This window comes from Oryctolagus cuniculus, chromosome 11 (assembly GCF_964237555.1).
Source record: "Oryctolagus cuniculus chromosome 11, mOryCun1.1, whole genome shotgun sequence".
In the NCBI taxonomy this organism is placed as follows: Eukaryota; Metazoa; Chordata; class Mammalia; order Lagomorpha; family Leporidae; genus Oryctolagus; species Oryctolagus cuniculus.
The window spans coordinates 90,699,011-90,719,383 of NC_091442.1; the positions used below are offsets into that span (position 1 = coordinate 90,699,011).

A 20,373-nucleotide genomic window follows, 5' to 3' on the forward strand; every position below is an offset into this window, starting at 1 on the left:
ACAACTCCCAGAAGACGGCGCGGCCAGGCGGCTGCTTCCGGGCGTGCGTCCCCCCCCCCCCTTGCCTTGGGCTGGACGTCGGGGGCAGCTCACTGGGCGCTGAGCCTGAGTAGGCTGAAGCTGGTGGCTGACGGCTGCGGGGCATCTGCCCGCCGGAACCCGGAGCTGTTGGAAAGCGCGCTCTCCGCTTGCATCGCCTCCTCGGCCCACCATGAGGCGCCTGGGCTCCGTGCAGCGGAAAATGCCCTGTGTGTTTGTGACGGAGGTGAAAGAGGAGCCCTCCACCAAAAGGGAGCATCAGGTACCGAGGAGCGCTGGCGAGGGCGGCGGGGCGCGGAGCAAGTGCCCGACAGGCCGGCAGATTCCTGTGGGCTTCCTTAGGGAGGTCTGGGGTGCGAGTCCTGTACGCCTTGAGCTTCTCCAGGTTCTTGTACCTTAGATGCAGGGGAGGGAACCTGCGAGAGAAGGTTGGTGATGAGGGGGTTCAAACTTACCTTGGCAGGGAAATCGAAACCTCACATCCTAAAAAAATGTTCCTTTCTTTCAGAGGAATCCCCTAAGTATTCAGATAATCACCGCAGCCCAGGGTTTACTACTTTCCAAGAGGGGTGAGAAAGTGGAGATGCTAGAAGACTCCCTTTACCTGTGGTAACCTGGGAGCCCATGGCAGTTCTGACAGCTAGCCCAATTAGGTCACCGAAGATCAGATCGCATTTATTGTTAGCAGCAATTACCTACGTGATTCTAACTGTTGTATTACTTTCGGAAGGTTTTCTATTTGCCTAGCAACGTGTTTCACACATAGTGGGTCTTTAGTGTATGCTAGTGAATGAATGGTAAGTAACCGGTATTCGGATGATTCTTTAATATGGGGCCAGGTCGTTGTCAGTATCATAGCCAGTTATCAGCTGGGTGCTTCTAACTCACAGAAAATCAACATGCCCATTTAACATTGCCTCCTTGCCCCATTTCATCATTGTTACCAGGCCTGCTAGGGTTACAGACTAAGAGGCCTTGAAGGCAGAGACAGTCACCCCACCGCACTATCTTTTTTCACAGCTTCTAAGAACTGCTCCTGGGAACACATGATGGGCACTAGGTGAATATTTGTTGAATTAAAAACTGAACCCTGGAGTCATTTCATGCTTGTTGCTTTTTACCTCATTACTTCTCATCTTTCCATATTCTTTTCTACTAATGTCACTTAGATAGTTCTTAATATTTTGTGGCCTGCTTTGTGCACTGCCTCTTTCATCATGGCATCCAGAATGATCATCACCATGTTCTTTCCTAGTCAAAACCCTGCACTTAACATTAACTGTAGCAGTAGTTGTCAGCCTTTTATTTTTTTATTTTTATTTTTTTAATTTTTTTGACAGGCAGAGTGGACAGAGAGAGAGAGACAGAGAGAAAGGTCTTCCTTTGCCGTTGGTTCACCCTCCAATGGCCACCGCAGCCGGCGCGCTGCCGCCGGCGCAAAGTGCTGATCCGATGGCAGGAGCCAGGTGCCTCTCCTGGTCTCCCATGGGGTGCAGGGCCCAAGCACTTGGGCCATCCTCCACTGCACTTCCGGGCCATAGCAGAGAGCTGGCCTGGAAGAGGGGCAACCGGGACAGAATCCGGTGCCCCGACCGAGACTAGAACCTGGTGTGCCAGCACCACAAGGCGGAGGATTAGCCTATTGAGCCACGGCACTGGCTAGCCTTTTATTTTTAATCCTTGACAAACCAAATTCATATGAAACCTTGTCATCTGGGGAGTGGTTCAGTCTAGCTGTGACTGCCGATTATGTGTGTTAGGAGATAGTAGTTTGTGAAAGTATCATCTCTCTGCAGTTGAGAATAGGTCACAGTGATGTTTATAGCATAATGTCTAGCTTTTTAATTAGAATTCAGGGCCTCCCATGCATCAGGCCCAATCTCTCTAACCTTTTTCAAATGGGGCCTCTGTGTTATCAAAGTCTGTTTGATTCTATGTATATACCAAGCATAATGCTGTCTACACATTGCTGCACAGGCTTTTTATTCTGCCTGGATCACCTCCACAGTGTTTTTAATTTTTCAAGTAGGACCTTCTTCATAAAAAATATTTGATCAATTTAATCATCCCAGTGATTTCTCTTATCCAGAAATTATAATGGATGGCCCAGTTGATACTCACTTATTTATTTTTTATTGACACATGCCTTTTTTTTCTAGTAATCTAAAGTCTTTGATGACAGATGGAGAAGATCCTTGTGTACCTCTTAAAGTCTTGTGCTGTACTTTGTACATGTCAATACTGAGGAGCAGTAGATAATTGATTCTTATGGAAGAAGCATTTACATAGAGCTCCATGATCATGGAAATCTGCTCTGCAGTGAAAGAGAGAGAGAGAGTTATAGACAGTGAGAGAGAGAAAGGTCTTCCTTCCGTTGGTTCACTCCCCTAATGGCCGCTAAGGCCAGCGCTGCGCCGATCTGAAGCCAGGAGCAGGGTACTTTCCTCCCGGTCTCCCATGTGGGTGCAGGGACCCAAGCATTTGGGCCATCCTCCGCTGCCTTCTAGGGCCACAGCAGAGAGCTGGACTGGAAGAGGAGCAACTGGGACTAGTACCCAGTGCCCCAACTGGGACTAGAACCCGGGGTGCCGGTGCCGCAGGTGGACAATTAGCCAAGTGAGCCATGGCGCCGGCCTTCCATAGGATCTTGAGTTTTTTTTGTTTTTTTTTTTGTTTTTTTGTTTTTTTGTTTTTTTTTTTTGACAGGCAGAGTGGACAGTGAGAGAGAGAGACAGAGAGAGAAAGGTCTTCCTTTGCCGTTGGTTCACCCTCCAATGGCCGCCGCTGCAGCCGGCGCACCGCGCTGATCCGATGGGAGGAGCCAGGAGCCAGGTGCTTTTCCTGGTCTCCCATGGGGTGCAGGGCCCAAGCACCTGGGCCATCCTCCACTGCACTCCCTGGCCATAGCAGAGAGCTGGCCTGGAAGAGGGGCAACCGGGACAGAATCCGGCGCCCCGACCGGGACTAGAACCCGGTGTGCCGGCGCCGCAAGGTGGAGGATTAGCCTATTGAGCCACGGCGCCGGCCCTTCCATAGGATCTTTGATAAAGGTAATATGCACATACAAGCATACACACACAAAACTCAAACACTGCTATTGGGTCAGACTTTCTGTAGGTTAAATTGATATTCTCTGATACCAATGTCATAAGTTAATGACAAATTTTCATTCAGTGTCTCTTAAAAAGCCCTGAATCAGTACCTGAATGGGGCTATTTTGTAGTTTACCTGACTCTATTTGAAATAGTGCTTCCACATTATTATTCTTGAGTTCATATACACCAGTATATTTATATTTTGCAGTGGTTTTTCACATGGTAAGATTAAAAGTTAAGATTTAGACTATAAAGCAATGTATATGTCTCTCTCATAAATGAAACTGCAGATCAAAAAGTTGGTAGGAAACATAGAAACTGCCTTTCCTCCATCTTTGATGCTCTCTTGATGTGCCTTTTTGACAATAGAAAAACTGTAAATATCAACCATTAACCTCTGGTAAAATTGAAAGGAATAAGAAGTGAGTACTCTCAAAACAAAATCTAAGGAAAAATAAAAGGCAACTGATTCATAGTAGTTTTAACAGTGAAAGCTTAAGGGAAAAACAAGAATGAATCAAAACCAGCCTCAAATGTTGAATACTCATTTTGCAAAGAATTGGAACTGAAATAGTACTTAGGTGTGCAATATAACATGTATGAGATGACATAGTGAATCAGCTTCAGTCATCAAGGCGCTGTATTGACTGGAGTACTCATTTGAGGTCTCAACAAGAAATTGTGCTAGTGAATCTTATTATTTATACACAGTCTGCATGGTCTAGGGCAATTCCTTTCATACTCAAACTTTGTTGGATGAGTACCCACAGAAACTTCTGTATTTATATTATAATGAGACTTGTAAATACAACATTCAAAGCAAAAGATTCATGAACCTACCTGGGGAAATCAGGTAACTAAAGAAAACTGTTGTCAATCTGAAGCCTAATTCAGAATCAAGAAAAAGATTTCTTTTATGGAGGCAGTTTCTGTTCTGCCTTCTTGAACATTTTATAAGTAAAGAAGTTAATGCAAAAGGCTATAATTGATATAGCTTAAAAATTTAAGTTTATTCGAACATAATGTCTAGTTAATATGAGAAGTCTCTGTAAGAAGCCATCGGGGTTGTTTCCTTTCAAGTGGATCATGTATTTTCTAAATGAATATTTGTTGAATTTTATAACATATCTTAATTTCTGTAGGTATAAAGCTGAATAAAGGAAAAAATTGTTCTGGAAATTAAGATGCTTTTAGTCGATGATCTGAAATTTTTCAGATAGAGATGCAGTAGCCATCACATTGGAGATACACTAATAAAAATCACTTTAGGAAAAGATGCATATAATTAATTTAGGCAACCTAACTTATGATGGCAGTGGACAGTTTTCAGAGATGAAATATTAAGGAAAGAAAAAGGCATTGTTTTATGTTATCATGCAGTTGATAAGGAAAAGCATGTAAAACAAATAAATCCAGAACATACATCTTTAGCTTTTTTTAGAAACTGTGCTGTACAAAATAGAAATTGATGTCAGTTATATTAAGAAGAAAAATGCACTGAAAAAGAGCTGGAATTATACTGGAAGTTTATTGGTGATTACATCTGGTTGGGGAGATTGTATATGATTTCTGGTTTATGCCTTTGTGTATTTTTACAGATTTTCTGTAATGCGCATGTGAGCATTAACTTTGCTAAAAAAGGCAAAGAAGAACCAAAACCAAAGTATGAACCATCTTCTGTACATCTCTTGCTGCTCTCTGAGCATGTGGCTCGAAGCAAGAGGACATCTCCAGATCCTTGCTAAGATTTACGAAGAACCGCATCTTAATTGAAAAATAAATTCTGTTTATAAAAGAGGGGGGAATTCTCAGTTGTTGAGAAGTAGGTTTATTCTTGGAAAACTGAAAATTATGATTGGCAAGTATTTGTACTGAGCCACCAGGTACACCCAGTGGAATTATTTAAGTTATTTAAACAGGTGACTTGGTTTTAGCTGCACTCAGCTTCAGACATAATGGTTTGTCCTCTGTTGTTCAAACGTGTCAGGAAATTTCCTGACTTGGTGCCCTTCTTTCTCTACATTTACATGGACATTCCTTCCCTTCAGATCTGCTCATTTGTTGCTTCCTCAGAGACCTCCTGTCTACCACATGTAACCTAGCACCTCAAACCTCTTTTTGTCTATTTGTTTTTCTCTTTAGCATGTAACAGACCTAACATTGTTTTATACATTTTGTTTCTCTTCCTCCTTTAAACTCAAGTTTCATCAAAGATGGCAGGTACCTTTTTGTTTACTTCTGTATTTTCAGTGCAAATTTTGCATTTTTGCACATAATTCTCAAGTATATGACTGAACATACTAAACACCAGTGTTAGGGATGCAGTGCTGTCTAGGATGTGGTTCCTGGCTTGGGTCATTGTGGTAGGTGAAGAAACATGTAAAGAACACAAATCGGTGTGGATAATCAGGTATTGCTCTGGTAGCATATAATGAAAGAGTTAATTCAGGAAAACTTCACAGAAATATTGGTAAATTGATTTGAAGGATACTTAGGAGATCATCTCTTGGAACTAAAAAAATTAAGAGCATTTCAGGTAAAAGTGTATGGAGACATAGAGGCTTTTTATCTTAAACCAGTTTTCTCTTTCTCTTTTAAGCCATTTAAAGTTTTGGCAACTGAAACTGTAAGTCACAAGGCATTAGATGCAGATATATACAGTGCAATTCCAACAGAAAAAGTGGATGGAACATGTTGTTATGTTACTACTTACAAAGGTAAAATATAATGTTCATTACAAGTTTTTCTTATTTTTCTTAATCACTTTACAGACTAAAATCTGAAATAAGGCATTTGATCTTCATAAACCTTTAGCAAAAGAAGAGTAGCAAAATAAAAAGGTCACAGTTGTAAAATTATTCGAAATGTTTTATATCACTGTATTTTTCTCTAGGGGGAGGGAAGGAGAGTAATGTTTACTTAATACCTAGTAAGGACCAGGCAATATGATACCTGCTTCATAGGTGTCATCTCTAATTTGCACAAAAAGCCTTTCACTTCTTTCAGATAAGGAATCTGAGACTCAGCCAACTCAATGATTTCTTTTAAGACCATATAGTTAATGAGTGGTTTAACTGGTGATGGAACCTAGGTTTGTCTGACCCTAAAGCTCATTATCTTTGCACTGATCCCAGTGTTGTTTCCCTTGGTTTTAGTAGTATTGACATTATCTCCAAATTCACTTAAATGTACTTTAAAAGAGGTAGACATTCAGATGGAAATTATCAGCTGTGTTAATAAAGATGCATTGAAAAGAAAAAATATTAATTGTGATTATTTCTGGGTAATAAGATTACTTCTCAATTCCAGCAAAGAAATAGAACACTTGGATTGCTCCCACTTTTTGGCTGTTGTGAATAATGTTGCTATGGGTGCACTATTCAGTGGTGTTAAGTATATTCATATTGTGTGACTATCACCAGCATCCATCTTCAGAAGTCTATAAACAGTTCCTTTCCCCATGGCCCCCAAAACTAGCAATCCTGTCCTTGTCTCCATAAATTTGACTATTATAGAGACTTCATATATGTGGAATCTTTATATTATTTGTCTTTTTGTGACTGACTTGTTTCACTTAGCATAATGTCCTCAAGGTTTGTCTATGATGTTAGCATGTATCAGGCTGAATAGACTCAATTGTATGTATCTAGTACATTTCCTTTATCCATTCAGCCTTCAATATACACTCTGGTTGCTCCCACCTTTAGGCTGTTGTGAATAATGGCACTGTCAACAGGGGTAGGTAAATATTTATTTGAGGCCCTACTTCTGATTCATGTAGATATGTATCCAGAAGTAGAACTGCTACATCAAATGCTAATTATAATTTTAATCTTTTTAAATTATTTGTTTATTAGACAGAGAGTGACAGAAGGAGAGACAGAGTGAGGGTTTTGTTTTTTTTTAATATTTACTTAATTTATTTGAAAGGCAGAGTTAACATAGAGGAAAGAGAGGCCTTCTATCTGCTGGTCAATCCCCAAATGGCCATAACAACTGGGGCTGGATTAGGCTTGAGCCAGGAGCTTCTTCCAGGTCTCCCCTGTGGGTGCAGGGACCTAAGCATTTGGGCCATCCTCCATTGCTTTCCCAAGCACAGTAGTAGGGAGCTGGATCAGAAGTGGAGCAGCCAGGACTTGAACCAGAGCCCAAATGGGATGCTGGTGCTGCAGGCAGTGGCTTAACCAGCTACACCATAGTGCCAACCCCATGAGAGAGATTTTTCCATCCAATGGTTCACTCTCCAACTAGCTGTAATGGTCATGGCTGGGCCAGGCCAAAGCCAGGAGCTCTGCATTCCATCTGTTTCTCTCACATGGTGGCAGGAAAACAAGCACTTGGGCCATCATTTGCTGCCTTCCCAGGTGCAGTAGCAGGAAGCTGGATAGTAAGCAAAGCAGCTGGGACTTGAATGGCTACTCTGATGTCTTACGCATGCTGAAGTCACAAGCAATGGCTTAACTCACTCTACCACAATGCTGGCTACCTAATTTCAATTTTTTGAGGTGTGACTGTACTGTTCTTCATAGTGGTTGCATATACTGCATTCCCCTCAGTAGTGCACAAAGGCTCCGATTTTTCCATATGCTCGTTAGCACTTTTGGTTTATTTATTTTACTTATTTATCTTTGTGATAGTGGGCATGGATGTGAGTGAAGTGCATTTTTTGAATTTATTGGTAAAAAGAACAAATGACTCATTGAACCCAAAATGACATAATTTTAATCTGGTTCTTTATATTATTTATCTGGAACTAATAAGTAATATATCTGAAACAAGGTCTAAGAATGTTTTATAAACCTGATTATATATTTGAAGGAACTATAAATGATTTTGGGTATTATATATAGTAAGAAATGTTAATGTGCATCATTACGTGTGATTTTGTATGATGGTAACAGTTAAGGTTGGAATTTAACTGTAAAAGAAGACTCAAAGAACCTAAAGTCACATTGCCTGCAAATCTGCATTACTGGTAAAATAAACATAATATAGCAAATATATTAACAAGTAAGCATGTATATCACAGGCAACAACTGTCCAGGTTAAGGGATCTGGAGAGATGAGGCAAAAGCTATATTGTTCCCTGCTTCACGGTCCTAGCAGGACACACTTCCTCAGGTCGGGAACCATTGATGTGTGCGGGCAGCACCCAAGAACCAGGGAATCCAGCTGGGGGATTTTTGGTGATCATAAAGGCACCTCCCTGCTAGGTAACTAGCCCCAATGGCACAGCCCTTTTGGCGTCTCACTGCAATCAGGTGCAACTCATCAGTCTCACCTGTAGCAGCAGGGAATGCTGGCCCAGTGCCCTGGAACTCCTCAGAGCCTTGATTAGGAAGCAGCCCTATTGAGCCAGGAACTTCTTCCAGGTCTCCCCTGTGGGCCTTTCCATTTTGTATAAAGGTAACCCTTAGTTTCTCACAATGCTAGTTACTAATAAAATAACTGTGGAATGTCTTTATAATAAATGGATCATATATTTTTTTTCATCATGTTTTAAATTTCATTTCACATCAATCTTTAGCCAGATAAGTGTTCTCATAACATAAATTGCTAGGTGGAAAGTGTCTTAGACTACGTTTCTCTTAGTTTTGTAGGCTTGCTTTTTCTATTAGAGTGATGACCCTACCATTTATTGAAAAAATTCTAATCTGAAATGCTTTCAAGGTAAGTTTGTTTGCCACTTGTATGTCTCATTTTTTATTACATTTTTTTTAGGTCAGCCATACCTTTGGGCTCGACTTGATAGAAAACCCAACAAGCAAGCTGACAAAAGATTTAAAAATTTTCTACATTCAAAAGACAATTCAAAAGGTTAGTGTTTTAGCATTTCATGACTTAAATAACTGAAATTTATTGCTTCTTTATTTCTTTGGTATTTCTATACTTCTATATAATTTAAACAGTTAGCAAAAAATTATAATTGAATATTTTATATATAGAATATTTTCAAACAATATTTTAAAATATTTTCCTGTTGTTTCCATGACTGTTCAGTACAGTGTGAGTCTGTTTTATTAAAGCATACAAATTTTACATTATAGTGACACATTTTGATTTTGTCTGCATAGGGGAAATATGTAATTTTATAAATCAGATACAAATCTCAACTACTATTTTTAGCTACATTGAAGTGCCTTTTTTTTTTAAAACAAGTTGGACTTCTTTTATGTATTTATTTATTTATTTGGAAGGCAGAGTTACAGAGAGTCAGAGAGAGAAAGAGATCTTCCATCTGCTGGTTCACTCCCCAAATGGTCGCAACAGCTGAAGCTGAGCGGATCTGAAGCCAGGAGCCAGGAGCTTCCTCTGGGTCTCCCATGTTGGTGCAGGGGTCCAAGGACTTGGGCCATCCTTCACTGCTTTCTCAGGCCATAGCAGAGAGCTGGATACAATGTGACACAGCCAGGTCTTGAACCAGCGCCCACATGGGATGAGCAGTGGCTTTACCTGCTATGCCTCAGTGCCAGCCTCTCTAAATATTATATGTAGTAGATACACATATCCCTGTATATCTGTATGTATTCATGAGTGTAATTTGTTTATATTAATAGTACATTACAATTCATCATAAATGTACATATAATAGAATACTGGCTAGTTTAGTTAGACTCTTAAGCTCTATATAAAAATGGCAGTATATTCAAAATTGAAGATTTAAAGTGCTAGAACTCTAATGGTAAGAGGTATACTGTTGTGAAAATAAAGAGTTTTTTCATATCTGGTATTACAAGCTTTTATTAGCTATTCTCATTTTGAATCTGTTCTGTATATTTTTTAAATTGTCACCACATAGAAGATTATCTTTTTTTAGAATTTTTTTGGAATATTGAAGAGGACTTCAAACCTGTTCCAGAGTGCTGGATACCAGCGAAGGAAATAGAACAGTTAAATGGGAACCCAGTGCCTGATGAAAATGGACACATTCCTGGTATCATGAAATCTCTTCCTAAATGCAATGTGGTTGTTGTGTGTGTGTGTGTGTGTGTGTGTATGTTTTAAGATTGATTTATTTGAAACAGTTACTAAGGGAGAGAGAGAGAGACCTTCCATCTGCTGGTTTATTCCTCAAATGGCCACAACAGCTTGGGCCACATTGAAGCCAGGAGTCTGGAATTTCATTGGGTCTCCGACATGGGTACAGGGATTGGGCCATCTTCCACTGCATTCCCTGTCATTAACAGGGAGATAGATTGGAAGTGGAGCAGCCAGAGTCTGAACTGATACCCGTATGGGATACTGGCATTGCAGGCAGAGGCTTAATCCCCTGCACCACAATGCCAGCTGTCACCCAATTTTGTGTTTATTAATGTAAAGAACAAAAGGTCTATGCAATCTGAAATTACAGAATTTAATTTTAATCAGGCCCTTTTTTTATACTTTAGAGCAAAATCTGAATTTTTATCTAAAGTCTAAAAATTTATATCAAAGGTATTTTATATCAGTGTCCTCACAGCTTTAGAATAATTTCTTTTTATTTTATTTTATTTTTATTTTTTGACAGGCAGAGTGGACAGTGAGAGAGAGAGACAGAGAGAAAGGTCTTCCTTTGCCGTGGTTCACCCTCCAATGGCCGCCGCAGCCGGCGCGCTGCGGCCGGCGCACTGCGCTGATCCGATGGCAGGAGCCAGGTACTTCTCCTGGTCTCCCATGGGGTGCAGGGCCCAAGCACTTGGGCCATCCTCCACTGCACTCCCTGGCCACAGCAGAGGGCTGGTCTGGAAGAGGGGCAACCGGGACAGAATCCGGCGCCCTGACCGGGACTAGAACCCGGTGTGCCGGCGCCGCAAGGTGGAGGATTAGCCTAGTGAGCTGCGGCGCCGGCCTAGAATGATTTCTAAGATGGACCCATTGCTAGCTGTATTCTATGAAAATTAATTAAGCTTTCAATGAGAATAGCTCTGAAGTTCTTATTAGGAGAGATAACATGATTGATCTAGTCTGAAATGCTATTTCAGTAAGACTTTACCTTTAGATTAAGGATAACCTAGGGTAGATGTGTATATTTTTTGTGAGGACCCAAGAGTGTTTCAATGAAAGTGGTTTTAAACAAGTATCTCACAAGTAGTTTTCCTGGAGATGAGTAAATTTTTCAGAGGTATGCTACATTGTTATGGGCCCTATAGGCATGTCCTGAGTGCCTATTTTATGTGCTATTTTATACTCTTAGCTTCTAGCAATATTAAAATGAAGGTCTGAAAATCTGTCCTCAGTGATCCTTTACTAGGTGTTGGGAGAAATCAACTATGACTTAAAGACCAACATGAGTGAATACACAGGGTGCAAGTGAAGATGAGAGGAGGAATTCCTATAGCAACTTGGGATTAAAAGAGGCTTTTAAGAGGAGTTGACATCTGTTCTGCATAGGAACCTGGAAATTAGCTGGGAGGGGAAAGGTCAGTTTAGGAAAATTCCCTGAAAATGGGAGAGCATGGACTATTTTGGACATTTTATGTAACACTTCATTGCAACTGGAATGTTTAGAGTATATGACATCTTGAGGAGCTTATGAAGTTGAGGCTGGAGGTGTGTGTGGAATGGACCCAGATCTGAAAGGCCTTGTATTTCATCTAAGGAGTTAGAAATTTATCCTGTAATGATTTCGCAGGGTACAGCAGAACTAAATTTAAATTTTAGAAATATAACTGTGGTCAAAGTGAGGTGGGTTTCACTGTAAGCCAACAGACCAGCAAAGATGTTATTATAGTATTCTGTGGTAAATGACAGCCAAAAATATAGTTGGTCACAGCGGCATATACTTATATGTCGTCGTTTCTCTTTCTAATGAATTTTCTATAGTGAGGAGGTTTATTCTGGTAAAAGTGAGAAGGGGAATAGCATTAACAGTCAATAAAAATGGAATCAATAAACTCAGCATATAGTGTGGAGCAATTTAATACATTGAAGAACACTTACTGCAAATACTCTGTCCCTGAAATTGGAAAGAAGGTAGAAAGAAAATGTTTAAAAAGTTTCAAGGCTGTATCTTACAACAGATGTCAGTCCTTGCAGAAGTAGGGTGAACTTCAAAGGAGGAGAATGCTGGGTGCTCTATAGTGGAATAGTCAAATGGGTTAGTACTTCAATAGAATTAAAAAATCAGCTCTTATGATTTAAAAAGGGAATTAAGACTTAACTTTCCCACTGATTTCCATAGTGGGTATGATAGAACACCTAGAAAATTTTCAATGAAAATAAAAATTATCAGTATCAAACTAAGAAAACCAATATAACAAAACTATTTTTTTCTTTAAATGATAGGCTGGGTACCAGTAGAAAAAAACAACAAACAGTATTGCTGGCATTCCTCTGTGGTTAATTATGAATTTGAAATTGCCTTGGTATTAAAGCATCACCCTGATGATCCTGGACTCTTGGAAATTAGTGCGGTGCCACTAGCAGATCTCTTAGAACAAACATTGGAGCTTATAGGAACAAATATCAATGGAAATCCATATGGTGAGTGAAGCCTCTAGTTGAGTTTTAATAATTTGTTACTGTAATAACCACTTATCAAGAGAACTGTGGTCAACTTGAAAAATAAACACTGTAGAAGTTTCCCTTTCAACATTTGTTATTTTGTCTTATTTTAAATTTATATAAATAAAAATTTTATGTATTTCATATATACAGTTTTAAGAGCATAATGATACTTCCCACCCAACACTCCCTCCATTCTAACTAGGATGAGAAACTTCATTGTGGTTTTTATTTGCATTTGATTGGCAACCATTTGCATCACCAATGTCTAGTGCAGTTTTCCATATGATTGTTGCCTATTTGTATGTCTTTGAGAAATGTCTATTCACATCATTTGCCCATTTTTAAATTGGATTATTAGGGGTTTTTGGCTCTTGAATTGAGATCCTGACTTATTCTGCATATTAATCCCTGTCCAGTGGGTCCTATGTAAATATTTTCCTCTGCCCTACTGGTTGTCTCTTCACTGTTTGTTTTGATATGCAGAAGCTTCTTTGTATGACATAATCTCACTTGTCTAACTTTTGTTGCCTGTGCTTTTGGGATCTTCTCCAGAAAAAAAATTTGTGTATAATAATGTCTTGAAGTGTTTCCTTATATTTTTAACAATAACCTATGAGAAGATCTTGAAGGTTCCAAAACATGATGACAAAGAGTGGGAAATGTTAATAACCCTGATTTGATCAGCATGTTTTGTACACTTATTGAAATATCACACTGTACATTATTTATATTACATATAATATCCATTATATAATAGATATTAATATAATTATTATATATTCTATATTACTATAATTATTAGTATATCTATTATATTATTATATATGTTAATCAAAAGATTAAAAAATTTAAGGAGATTGAAAGCTAACTGACTTGTATTTCACATATCAAATGTACTTATCGAATTATACTGTATCCCTAAATATTTACAATTCTTTTAAAAACCACACACTAAAGAAAAGATTAGTTAAAAATAGTTTCTTAACATTATATCCATTTGTTAATGTTATGTTCATAAAGAAATTTACACAAATAACCATTTTCATTTATTGATCCAAAAGGTTGATTTTTTTCCCCCTCATTCTCTTCTGTAAGAACCTTATACAACTATGTATGAAAAGTAATTTCTCAGGTATAATTTTTCATTGCTTTTTAAAAGTAAGGTGAGATGCTTGAAAATGCACTTACCATGGCTACCTAATCATTTTAGTATTAATTAAAATAGTCAAGAATAAAGAATTTTGGTAATGCAGTGTTGACAATAGCTAAGATAGAGTCAACCTAGATGTCCAATGACTGATGAATGGATAAAGAAAATGGTACATGTATATGCAATGGAATATTTAGCCATGAAACAGTGAAAGCCTGACAATTGCAGCAAAGTGTATGGAACAAGAAGTCATGGTAAATCAAATAAGCCAGACATAGACAAATACTGCATGTTCTTTCTCATATATTGAAATTAAAAAAAAAAAAAAAGGTTGATCTAAACTTATAGTAGTTCTAGAGGCTAGGAAGTTTAGAGGGAGGGAAGAAAAAGAGGGGCTGGACAATCAGTACTAAAACACAGAAGTGGTAGTTTCAAGTGTTCCACAGCACAGGGGGAAACTGCAATTCAAAATAATATATGCTGTATGAAGAACTAGAAGATAGGAGCTGCTAACAGCAAACATAAAAAGAAACAGAAATGCTAACTGCATGACTTCATCAGTTTAAGCATCTATATGTGTTAAAATATTATGTGGTATGCCATAAAAATTGTACAAGTATTATTTGTTAATAAAATTTAAAAGTAAAAAATGTAAGAAAGGAATTGACAGTGAATACCATATCAAGAATCAGAATATATATGATGATGAATTGAATACTCTGAGAACATTATGGAGTATTGATAGGGGAATGAAAGATGGACATAAGGTCATTAAAGCTATAACAGCTAAATCCTATATAAAGATGAAAGGAGATTGATTAGCAGATGTACAGAAGCTAAGATAGTAATTATACAAGGTATCAGATAGAACATGGCTGTTTGGCAAACACTGAGTGATAGTTGATTGTGACTAATGGGGCAGAATGGGGATTGGCAGACTTTCTCTGTAGAATGTTAAATAATAGTTATTTAAGCTATGTGGGCAGTACTTAAATGAATGGGTGTGGCAGAGTTCCTTTGAAACTATTTTCAAAACTTGTCCTGCAGGTTTGCTACCACAGCACAGAGTACCCAGAGGTGGAATTTAGATGTTTTGGAGTACAGGTCTACATTTGAACGAGAACAGTACCTAACACACTTGGATTATACTCTCTTCAAGGAAACCAAATGAACTTTTTTATTCCTAAATGTTTAAAAGACACTGGATTTGAAAGAGTAAAACTTTTCATTCTTTCTGAGATCCTTTGAATGAAATGGCTAATGGCAAATTTTACCATTTAGGGTTAGGAAGCAAGAAGCATCCATTACATCTTCTTATACCACATGGAGCATTTCAAATAAGAAATCTTCCTACATTGAAACACAATGATCTGTTGTCCTGGTTTGAAGGATGCAGAGAGGGTAAAATTGAAGGAATAGTATGGCATTGCAGTGATGGCTGTTTAATTAAGGTAATAGCAAAAAGTAAACTGTGTATGGGGGTGTTAATGTCATCTTACACCAAAGAAGAGATGACACTAAAATTCTCTACAAATTGCAGCAATTCTGATTTGCAATAAAGAAACTAAATGTCCTCATCTCACATGCCACCATGTTTATATGCTAAAACGGTGTTTCCCAATGTATGTAATATCAGCTGTGCTTCAAAATAAAAGTGCTATTACATGTCCCTTCATGGAAATTCATGCTATACAGTAGTGCTCTTTGAAATATCCTGTACTTAGTTTTAACTCAGCATCTGCCACACTTATTTGGTAGAATATGTTGAATAAAAAGAGTGCCAATGTGAAATGGCATATACAAGCCAATTATCCCTGACCCAGAATGTTTTAGAAGCACAGATATTTCTGATTTTGGAATGTTTTGGGTTTTAGAATTTTATAAAGAGTTTACCAGTTGAGTATTCCTAATAAAAAAATTTGAAATCTAAAAAGTTTTAAAATCTAAAACTCTTTGAGACCAGATGCTCAACTTTTAAATTTCTGATGTTAGAGCATTTCAGATTTTGGATTTCTAGATTCGGGATGCTCAACCTAATCTGTCCCTGGGGCTTGTCTCTTTAGTTTCTCACACATACCCGAAATTCATCATGTTCAAAACTGAACCCAGTCTTAATGACCTGACTCCACAAAATTTAATGAAGTAAAAAAGCTGAGTAGTATTTTAAATCCCTCCTTCTATTACTTTATATATATGTATCAGTTCTTAAAGATTCTAGTCTGTTCAATCTGTGAACTTCTCCTGTACCACTTGGCTGTTTAGTCCAAGATTCATGCTTGAATTATTTGATCACCCTCCTTCATAATATCTTTCTGTCTTATTCTCTATTCTTCACAAATAATGAGAATATCTTCCCTGTATAAAACTGTCGAGTGTACTTTTACAACAGAACTGCTGTATACTCCTATGTCCCAAACACACTCATATTTTGTTATTTATAACCATATTTAACTACTTACAGTTAAAGCAAAACCCACCATTCTATCACATAATATTCCATTTGATTAGAGTGCTTCTCTTTCTGCTAGCTTCTATACTCAGTAACAGACTCCTCACTAAATTTTTATGGAGCCCCTGATTATTTTCCTGGTAGGTTTCCAGGTACTGGAAATATTGTGCCAAAAAAACAATGTCTCTGCTTTCATGAAGCTCACATTCTAATGGGGGAGATAGATAATAAACAAGTAAATATGTAACATGTCAGAAGAACAACTATGAAAAATAAAACAGGATAAGATAAAGTGGAGCAGACAGTAGGCACTCCAAATATTTTAAGTCAATGAAGACAATATCTACAGGCTAAAGCTAATATCCTTTTTTCTCTTTACAGGTCCATCGCCATCATCTTGGTTTATGCTGGCCAATTCCAGATCCATATATGAATTCAAAACCAGTTATTATTAACATGAACTTGAACAAATATGACTGTGCCTTTGATGCTAAATGTTTGTTTAATCACTTTTCAAAAATAGATAATCAAAAATTTGGTAGGCTTAAAGATATAATACTTGATGTATAAATTGAAATGCAATTAAAATTAGCTTTATTATTATTGTATTTGAATCCTAAATATTCTGTAGTATTCAAGAAGGTAAAAATATCATGAAACATCAGTGTGTCTCCTAATATTTGAAGAAAAGAATTTTCCAGATGGAAATACTTATTCAAAATTTTATTTGGCATCAATAAATTTTAACCCTGGACATAAAAATATAAATAACAGTAAACTCCTAAGCTTGTACAAAGAATAAATTCTGTCCACTGTAGCTGGGTGATAATTTAAGGACAAAACTAACAGGATTTGAGAATCTTTACATATATATATATATTATATATATTTATATTTAAGTATATACAAAACCCCAGTTTTAAATGTTAAAATTATTCATCTTCATACTCTTTAAAAAACTTAATCGAAACAATATGAACATAGAGAAACTATTTTACCATAGCTTATTTTCTACTTGAAATAACCTAAAAGTGTTCAAAATATACTTTTATAATAAGTTAAAGATTCCATAGAATTTTATTTACTAAAAATTCTATTTTACCTTTGTAAAGGTACAGTGTAGAGAGGAGGAAATATTTCAGTTGAGATTTGCTTAATTTCCAGAATTTTAACTTGTAAAGTTAATAAATAAAACTATAGTTACTGATGGTCCTTAATAAATAGGGAAATTATCAGGACTTCCATCTTCACTTTCAAACTGTTCAGAACAAGTAACAGGGCTAGTTAATTCAACGCCAAATTGCTCAGAAAGTTTTTTTAACTTTTCTTCTAAGAGAATATTTTTTTTCACTTCTTCCTTGTAATTATACTTTAGATCTTCAATTTCTTCAAAAAATGAAGGATCAAAATTTTCCAGTTCTTTCTTCAGTTTTTTTATTTCCTCCTAATAGAAACATATTATCTTTAAAAGTCATATACATGAATACAGTTTTTGGTTTGAACTAAATACATTTAATTATAAACCTGAAAGCCAATGTAACCTGAATAGTCAATTATAGTTATATAGGCAGAGGTATTTTCTTAAGATTGTTAATAAGGTTTCACTGTATAATACAAATAAAATAACTTATTAACTGTCAAATGATCTATAAGTTATGCTAGTCTTTGACTAACAATTTTTCAGCTTTTAGATTATGGTGGTATTTAATCTTTCACATTACTTTCAGATACTCAATGAGGAGATGAAAAAACTAAACATTCACAACATGGATATTGTTCTGGTTGAGAGTTTTTAGTTTAGGTTTCATGTGTATTTCCTTTAAAGTATCTAATTTTTAATGAGTATTGATCAACTGTTTGTAAATATATTTATGATCAGGGAAATCCTGGGACTTATGACTGGCCAAGTTAGGCATCTGCTGAAGACAGATAATTTGAGCTTTAATCATTATTTAGAATACCCAGTCATTACTTGCTATTCTATTACCATATCCATATTGTTTTGTTCACTTACATTGCCCTAAAAGATATAAAACATAGTAAAAATTTTCAAGGAAACTATGACCTTAAGAGAAGATACCTAAGAAGGAAGTTGAAGACACTGTTCCCAAAACTTAAATTAAGAAAGTACAAGGTATATTTGCTACAATTAAAAAATATACTCTTCAATCCTTTGTTATGTGTGTTTTTTAGCTCTTGTTTAATATTTTGAACACAGATGAACATAATGAACTTTGCAGTAGCAAAGTCAGATACTGTAAGTATAAAATATAGTTCCAGTTTTTAGGATGCATCCTTAAAAAAGCTCAAAGATGATAATCATGAAAAATAGTTTCCTACAGCTATTTTCATAAAACATTACAAAAAATTAGATATAACTGAACAATTACCTTTAAATGCTGCTTTTCTAGATTTGCTGTTTTAAGCTGTACCTCTAGGTCTTTTACTGTTTCCTTTAGTTGATCAGGATCTGCCAAAAAATTATGAAAATTAACCCCAGCTTTTTCCCACATGGAGTAAGTTCATGATAAAGGATTTGTTGCAGACAATAAGCAGAAAACTTATAGAACCTAGAAAAATATGACATCTTATGGTTGAAATCCTTTTCAGGCTGTAAATACCATATGCTATAAAGTATTTAATTCCATAAGAAGTTCCTGGCTTTGGCCCTGGCCCTGTCCTTGACATTGTGGGCACCTGGCGGATGAACCAGTGAATAAGAACTCTGTCTACCTCATTCTCTGCTTTTCAAATTAAGCAAAAAAAGTTTACTCATAAAATTAAAGGAAGCTATAAGAGGAAATGTTTGGCACAAATAATAACCAAAGGATTAATGCTGTTATTATATTAATAAATTATGCATATTGATGAGAACATAAATTTGACAACTGAATGAATGTTAAATCAATCAAGAAATGTGGATATTCAGCAGCCAGTGTTACAGTGGGACAAGCCACAGCCTATGACACCAGTATCCTATACGAGCACCAGTTTGAGTCCCAGCTGCTCCACTTTGGATCCAACTCCCTGCTAGTATGCGTGGGAAAGCAGTGGAAGACAACCCAAGGAGCTGAGCCCTTGCCACCATGTGGGAGACCTGTTGTAGCCATTTGGGGAATGTACCAGCAAAGAGAAGATTCCCTCTGTAACTCTGCCTTTCAAATAAATTTTTTTTCTATATAAACATCTTTTCTGTTTCAACAGCAAGGTCTTTAAAAATTATTTATTTGAAAGAGATTTACAGAGAGAGGCAGAGGCAAAGAGAGAGAGAGAGAGAGGGGTCTTCCATCTGCTGGTTCACTTCCCCCAAATAGATGGAACAGCTGGAGCTGCACTGATCCGAAGCCAGGAGCCAGGAGCTTCTTCCTGGTCTCCCATGTGGGTGCAGGGGCCCACACACTTGGGCCATCTTGTACTGCTTTCCCAGGCTATAGCATAGAGCTGGATTGGAAGTGGAGCAGCTGAGACTCAAACCACTGCCATATGAGATGCGGCACCGCAAGCGGCAGCTTTACTTACTATGCCACAGCAGTAACCAGTGTCTGGTGGGATGTGCCAGGACAAGACCCCTGAGAGCCCCAACTGTCCTTACTTCTGAAAGGAAAAGGAGTAGGAAGTCCTATTTGGCCACAAAGCTAAGCCTGTTCCTCCAATACAGCTTTTACTTTAAATTCTGTGTTAGGGACAGTTCCTGAGAATTTGCCAAGAACAATAAAGTTGGTGCTTTGCTTCTCAAAAAAAGGTACTGATTCTGGGGTTATACATACATTTTTAGTGAGTATAGGAATCTATGAATAATGAAGATCAATTATACATTGAACCTACTTACACACATTTTATATGCATGTATGTGTTAATGTGCACACATGCACATAGGAATGTGGAAATGATTATAATCACTTGTGAATGAATGGAAGAGGATAGACTACTTTGTTAAAGGGAAAAAGAATCTAAGTAGTATTTATTTGTTAAGAAAAAAGTTTTAAATGTAACAATTAGTAAAGAGGAATTAAAAGGAACAATATTTAGCAACTGGAAGCAACCGTCCTAATCATTGCTTAGCATTATATTGGGATTAATCTATAATACAAGGAGAAAAACCCTTGAGTACTTGCTACTCTTATAGTCTAAATAATTCAAAGGGCTTAATGGGG

General features: G+C 37.2%; 2 protein-coding genes across 8 annotated transcripts in view; one reads left to right on the plus strand and one right to left on the minus strand.

Annotated features, from left to right (window-relative positions):
• The first annotated feature begins 29 nt into the window (after nucleotides 1-29).
• RLIG1 (RNA 5'-phosphate and 3'-OH ligase 1) lies at nucleotides 30-18,388 on the plus strand. 2 transcript variants are annotated; one of them, XM_002711377.5, is made up of 7 exons: nucleotides 30-301; nucleotides 5,734-5,851; nucleotides 8,856-8,951; nucleotides 9,952-10,068; nucleotides 12,399-12,596; nucleotides 15,052-15,221; nucleotides 16,601-18,388. In XM_002711377.5, exons 1-7 carry the CDS (start codon nucleotides 212-214, stop codon nucleotides 16,787-16,789), a joined length of 978 nt encoding a protein of 325 aa, XP_002711423.2. In that variant the 5' UTR covers nucleotides 30-211; the 3' UTR covers nucleotides 16,790-18,388. The 2 variants fall into 2 exon arrangements, with proteins under 2 accessions (XP_002711423.2, XP_051702489.2); XM_051846529.2 differs by lacking the exon at nucleotides 30-301 and adding an exon at nucleotides 724-836.
• Nucleotides 16,928-20,373, minus strand: part of CEP290 (centrosomal protein 290) — a 91,108-nt gene continuing 87,662 nt past the window's right edge. For all 6 annotated transcript variants that reach the window (XM_070052680.1, XM_070052676.1, XM_070052679.1 and 3 more), the window contains 2 exons: nucleotides 18,610-18,689; nucleotides 16,928-17,663 (listed from right to left, as the gene is read on the minus strand). In XM_070052680.1, the coding sequence (XP_069908781.1) occupies nucleotides 17,433-17,663; nucleotides 18,610-18,689 (311 nt within the window). In that variant the 3' untranslated portion in view covers nucleotides 16,928-17,432. The remainder of the gene's footprint in view (nucleotides 17,664-18,609; nucleotides 18,690-20,373) is intronic.

Excerpts from the sequence above, each read along its gene's own strand:
- RLIG1 (XM_002711377.5), top strand. The coding sequence starts at position 212 with ATGAGGCGCCTGGGCTCCGTGCAGCGGAAAATGCCCTGTGTGTTTGTG. Across the intron at positions 10,069-12,398 it reads TGAAAATGGACACATTCCTG|GCTGGGTACCAGTAGAAAAA; the intron begins GTATCATGAAAT and ends TTTAAATGATAG. Across the intron at positions 12,597-15,051 it reads TATCAATGGAAATCCATATG|GGTTAGGAAGCAAGAAGCAT; the intron begins GTGAGTGAAGCC and ends TTTACCATTTAG.